Raw genomic sequence first — 5,056 nt, 5'->3', positions numbered from 1 at the left:
TCATAATTTTATCTACCCTGTAATTTGTAACATCGTTAGTTACTTCATTGAATATTTATAGTTACATTTGTTCAGTGAACGTAAGTAACGATTAATCGCTTTCATTCCTCTGATATTTAACCAATTTATGAGTTCGTTTTTGCATGCAACTTTTCTTTGTCGTCACGAGCGCGGCATCGCACGAGGCGGTAGCCGCGCTCCTGCCCGCCGTGTATACTCGCTCTGATTGGTCGGGGATTTTTGTTAATAACTCAATAACCACGCCTCAGACAACTTTTTCACAAAGGAAAAAGTTGTTCAAAATCACCTCAGGAACCTCCCATTAAAATATGTACCACTAGTCCTGGGACATCCTGTATATACACAATATTTTATTAGTTAATAATTTCATTTTATTTAAAAACATATGTCCATAAACTTGTATATAAATATTTTATACATTTTTTAACATTGCTGATACTGTTGAGCATTGGCGGCAGTGGAATCAAACGTGGATTCCATGTTTAAGTAAATAAAATATTAATATATGCATATTAATTATATTTTTTTTTATATATATTTATTAGTTAATTATAGTAATTATATAGTAATACAAGTAATAAAGTTCAATGTGCAGTTTTGAACTTTCGCGCTTTTATGTTACAATGAATCATGAATGCGTTCCACAAACCGCGTGACTGTACCTCCCTTTACTGCGGAGATGGCTTCACTCCCCTCGTCTAAAGTACAGGTTTATGCTCTATCCCTGTATTCCTATATCCATGATAATGACACAGTGCCACAGTCATACAATGACAGAGTTACAGAACAAATGAGACAATAATGCAATAGCATTGATGCTAAAAGAGTTCAGTCGAACACATAAATAATACAACGATGCAATGTTTGAAGGACACAATATGACAATGACATAATGAGTTACAGAGTTACAAAACATAACATTTATCCAAAAACCATTAAAAAAAAACGATTTCCCTCTATCATAAACATTTTTCTATTTGATCAATCCTCTACACTCGAGTATTTTTCTCTAGGTGATACAATCGTCCGCATCTCAGCCAATCGTTGTCCACGCGATCCCCACTACGACTCCAACAAGCAGCAACTCGACCACCAGCAGGAACAATAACAACAGCAGTAGCAGCAACAACGAGACAGTCAGCACCGCCAATCAGAGCCAACCTAACATCCAATCGGAAGGTCCCGGGTCAGCCGTACACGCGCAGCGTACCGCCGCGAGTTACTTCAACGCGATGCCGGCCGCCCTACAAAACTTCCTGCCACCGAACCTTTCTTACAATTTTTACAACATCTCAAACGTTACATATAGAGATTAGAAGATTCGACGTATAATTAATTAAATAGGATTTGTTAATTTATATGATTAAGTGTATTATATTGCTTTTATTTGATATTAAATAATGAGTGTATTTAACAATCGTTTATTTTTTATTAAAAATTTGAACAGTTTTATTTCGTAACCTAATCTGAAATTTTCAATCGACCTCTTAAATTGTAGAACTGCAATTTTCTGAATTTTTCCGATTTTATTTTGCATTCAAAAAATTTGAAGATTCTTTCAATTATTGAAAACTTGTCTTAAATTTGTTAACACCACAGCTTTTATTATAGATGAAGAATTTTTATAAATTGTGTAAAAACTGTGGTGTTAACACAATTTATAAAAATTCTTCATCTATAATAAAAGCTGTGGTGTTAACAAATTTAAGACAAGTTTTCAATAATTGAAAGAATCTTCAAATTTTTTGAATGCAAAATAAAATCGGAAAAATTCAGAAAATTGCAGTTCTACAATTTAAGAGGTCGATTGAAAATTTCAGATTAGGTTACGAAATAAAACTGTTCAAATTTTTAATAAAAAATAAACGATTGTTAAATACACTCATTATTTAATATCAAATAAAAGCAATATAATACACTTAATCATATAAATTAACAAATCCTATTTAATTAATTATACGTCGAATCTTCTAATCTCTATATGTAACGTTTGAGATGTTGTAAAAATTGTAAGAAAGGTTCGGTGGCAGGAAGTTTTGTAGGGCGGCCGGCATCGCGTTGAAGTAACTCGCGGCGGTACGCTGCGCGTGTACGGCTGACCCGGGACCTTCCGATTGGATGTTAGGTTGGCTCTGATTGGCGGTGCTGACTGTCTCGTTGTTGCTGCTACTGCTGTTGTTATTGTTCCTGCTGGTGGTCGAGTTGCTGCTTGTTGGAGTCGTAGTGGGGATCGCGTGGACAACGATTGGCTGAGATGCGGACGATTGTATCACCTAGAGAAAAATACTCGAGTGTAGAGGATTGATCAAATAGAAAAATGTTTATGATAGAGGGAAATCGTTTTTTTTTAATGGTTTTTGGATAAATGTTATGTTTTGTAACTCTGTAACTCATTATGTCATTGTCATATTGTGTCCTTCAAACATTGCATCGTTGTATTATTTATGTGTTCGACTGAACTCTTTTAGCATCAATGCTATTGCATTATTGTCTCATTTGTTCTGTAACTCTGTCATTGTATGACTGTGGCACTGTGTCATTATCATGGATATAGGAATACAGGGATAGAGCATAAACCTGTACTTTAGACGNTCCTCAACGTGAAAGGGCCTAGCTGAATAAGCGGGTCAAATATGCCCTTCAGCCGAATGAAGCGCCGCTTGCGCCATTCGATAGCTTATCAAAAACGAAACATTCACTACAATTTTTAGCCCTATGTTTCAACCAAGGAGGTAGTAATCGGGAAAATTCGAAAAATCAGTTTTTTGAGGTTTTTCCGTATTTAACGCCTTGCGAAAAATCTGAGAAAATTCTGACATGTTTGTAGTGTAGTTGAAAACATCTGAGACTTTTTACAGATTTTTTTTCCCTTGCAAAATGTAGTTATAAAAAATAAAAAAGTGCGTAAAATAATTCGGCTCAAGGGCATATTTGACTCGCTTATCCAGTTAGACCTTTTTGGAATGCGCCATTCTGCCGGCCATATTTCTAATTTTTTTCAAAATGTTTCTATACAACAGAGCTGTACATATAAAATTAAAACCGATTCTCAAAATCCAAAATCCAAATTTTGAAATACGAAAATTCTCCTTTAAATCGAATTATTTTTACAAAATCGATAACCTAATGTTACCTGAACAAACTCCTGCGAAAGTAGTCGCCATTTTTCAACAATTACGGTAGCTCCGTAATAAGGAACAGGTATAGATAAGCCGTGAGTTTTGGCAAAGGCAGCCACGTTTATGTCGTGTCCACTGTACAGCCAAATTTTCGTTTTATTCCCTCTATTTTTAGTATTATTGGCTTCCATGTTGTTGATCACCTCTTTGACAAGATGGCCGCCATACATTCTCTTCATATGAGGCGTGTACGATTGTAATTCGTAATCCAAGATTGCAACTTTTTCTATTTCGTCCTGAATTTCTTCTGTTGCCCAATCGGGGAGGGGGATGCCCATACTTTTCTGCAATTTCAAATGTTTACGATGCAGTGGTACAATACAATGATGCGATGATAGAATGACACAATAACACAATAATACAACATTTAAATGATATAACGTTCGAATGATTCAATGTTACACGGCATGGATCTAAAGGACGGAGCATTATCGCGATAATGCGTGGCGAAATACGTAAGGGGGGTGCAGCAGACCTATGGGTCCCATGGGCACATGCGCTCCCCTCCCCACGCAGTAAATTGCTGGTCATATTGTGGTGCACCCTACAAGTTCCAGTCATTTTCAGTGCACCCTACAGTTGAATTTAGACGGTATTATAGATAGCGTATTATAGATAGCGCATGCTCACATGACCATGCAAACAATGGGCATGCGTAGAGCTGTGCAACAGATTCAAAATAGTCCGCGGAATGTTATAGATGGCGCTACAGTGTGACCAGCAATTTGTTCCCCTCCATGTTCCCCTCTTAGCCTTTTGAATCACGCCCTCCCTCGTCTAAAACCCTACCTCATGCTCCGTCCTTTAAGTCCATGGTTACGACGACACAGTAACACGATAACGCAATAACCTAATGGTACACTGACACAATGGTATAATGAAACAATGATACAATGATGCAATTGTTAACCTGGCTGGTTAAAAGATGGTAGAGATAAACTGTTTGGAGAATGGGATCCTGAGACATGTCCACTCCAGTGTTTTTGCTGAGGTAATCGAAAAAGTTCTTGTGCGTCGTTATAAATTTATTCACGCCAGGCGACTGTTTCAATTTTATCAATTCCACTGCATACCTGTAACATTTATGATAAACACACGTGATAGTCAATCCATCGTTCAAATTATCATTCGTTATCATACATGCTATTACACACATCATTAACACAGTTTATGCTGACCTTCGGCAATATAATGGCAGGAAAACGGCATCCACAATTCTTGGCAAATATATAACAGGCACAACATTGATTTCATTGTTGTTATCTCCAACTGGTGGGTAGAGTCCACGGAGTACTAGTTCTAGGGACATTTTAGTCCGGTCGAAGTCACTGCTGACTGCGTAGACGTCGCCATAATTCAGTGTCGGGCCCAGAAATTTATCGTAACGGTCTCTCAAGAGTTTTCCTAATTGCAATTCCCTTGTTTTGCCTTTCTACAATGTACATACAGGGTGTTCCGGAAAGATTGTTATAGCCGAAAATGGCAGACGAGGAGGAGCATTGTGAACAACAATGTCCTCTGGCAAAATACGAAATGGGGCTTGGTTACCGAGTTATTAACAGAAAACACGGACCAATCAGAGCGCTCGGTTGAGGCGGTCTCCGTTTCAGGAGCGCTGGCTCGGAGTCAGCCGGCTGGCTTTTTGTTAGTTGTCTGTCGACCATTCAAATTACGAGCGTATATTATAGAGGCGCTAGTGTATTTTAACGGATGATCAACCCATCTGAACGATCGTTACACTCTCTCAAAAATGGATCTCGAGATGATACGCAATTCTGTACACGTGGAAGTATTCAATATATATGTATCACTATAATTAAGTAATAAATATAGTTATTAGCAAATACTCTGCAACA

At 37.5% G+C, this 5,056-nt stretch overlaps 2 protein-coding genes across 2 annotated transcripts in view; one reads left to right on the top strand and one right to left on the bottom strand.

Annotated features, from left to right (window-relative positions):
• LOC108626302 (zinc finger protein 37) overlaps positions 1 to 1,420 on the top strand; it is a 17,428-nt gene extending 16,008 nt beyond the window's left edge. The window contains exon 7 of the mRNA XM_026814710.1: positions 1,035 to 1,420. Within this exon, the coding sequence (XP_026670511.1) occupies positions 1,035 to 1,337 (303 nt within the window). The 3' untranslated portion in view covers positions 1,338 to 1,420. The remainder of the gene's footprint in view (positions 1 to 1,034) is intronic.
• A 1,349-nt stretch (positions 1,421 to 2,769) lies between these two features.
• Positions 2,770 to 5,056, bottom strand: part of LOC108626301 (venom acid phosphatase Acph-1-like) — an 11,360-nt gene continuing 9,073 nt past the window's right edge. The window contains exons 2-4 of the mRNA XM_026814709.1: positions 4,379 to 4,632; positions 4,111 to 4,273; positions 2,770 to 3,484 (exon numbers count right to left, since the gene is read on the bottom strand). Of these exons, the coding sequence (XP_026670510.1) occupies positions 3,113 to 3,484; positions 4,111 to 4,273; positions 4,379 to 4,632 (789 nt within the window). The 3' untranslated portion in view covers positions 2,770 to 3,112. The remainder of the gene's footprint in view (positions 3,485 to 4,110; positions 4,274 to 4,378; positions 4,633 to 5,056) is intronic.

This window comes from Ceratina calcarata, unplaced genomic scaffold (assembly GCF_001652005.2).
Source record: "Ceratina calcarata isolate Rehan_Ccalc_2016 unplaced genomic scaffold, ASM165200v1 scaffold393.2, whole genome shotgun sequence".
Taxonomy (NCBI): Eukaryota; Metazoa; Arthropoda; class Insecta; order Hymenoptera; family Apidae; genus Ceratina; species Ceratina calcarata.
The sequence above is the reverse complement of the archived record's forward strand: the minus strand, read 5'-3'. Positions and strand labels throughout refer to the sequence as shown.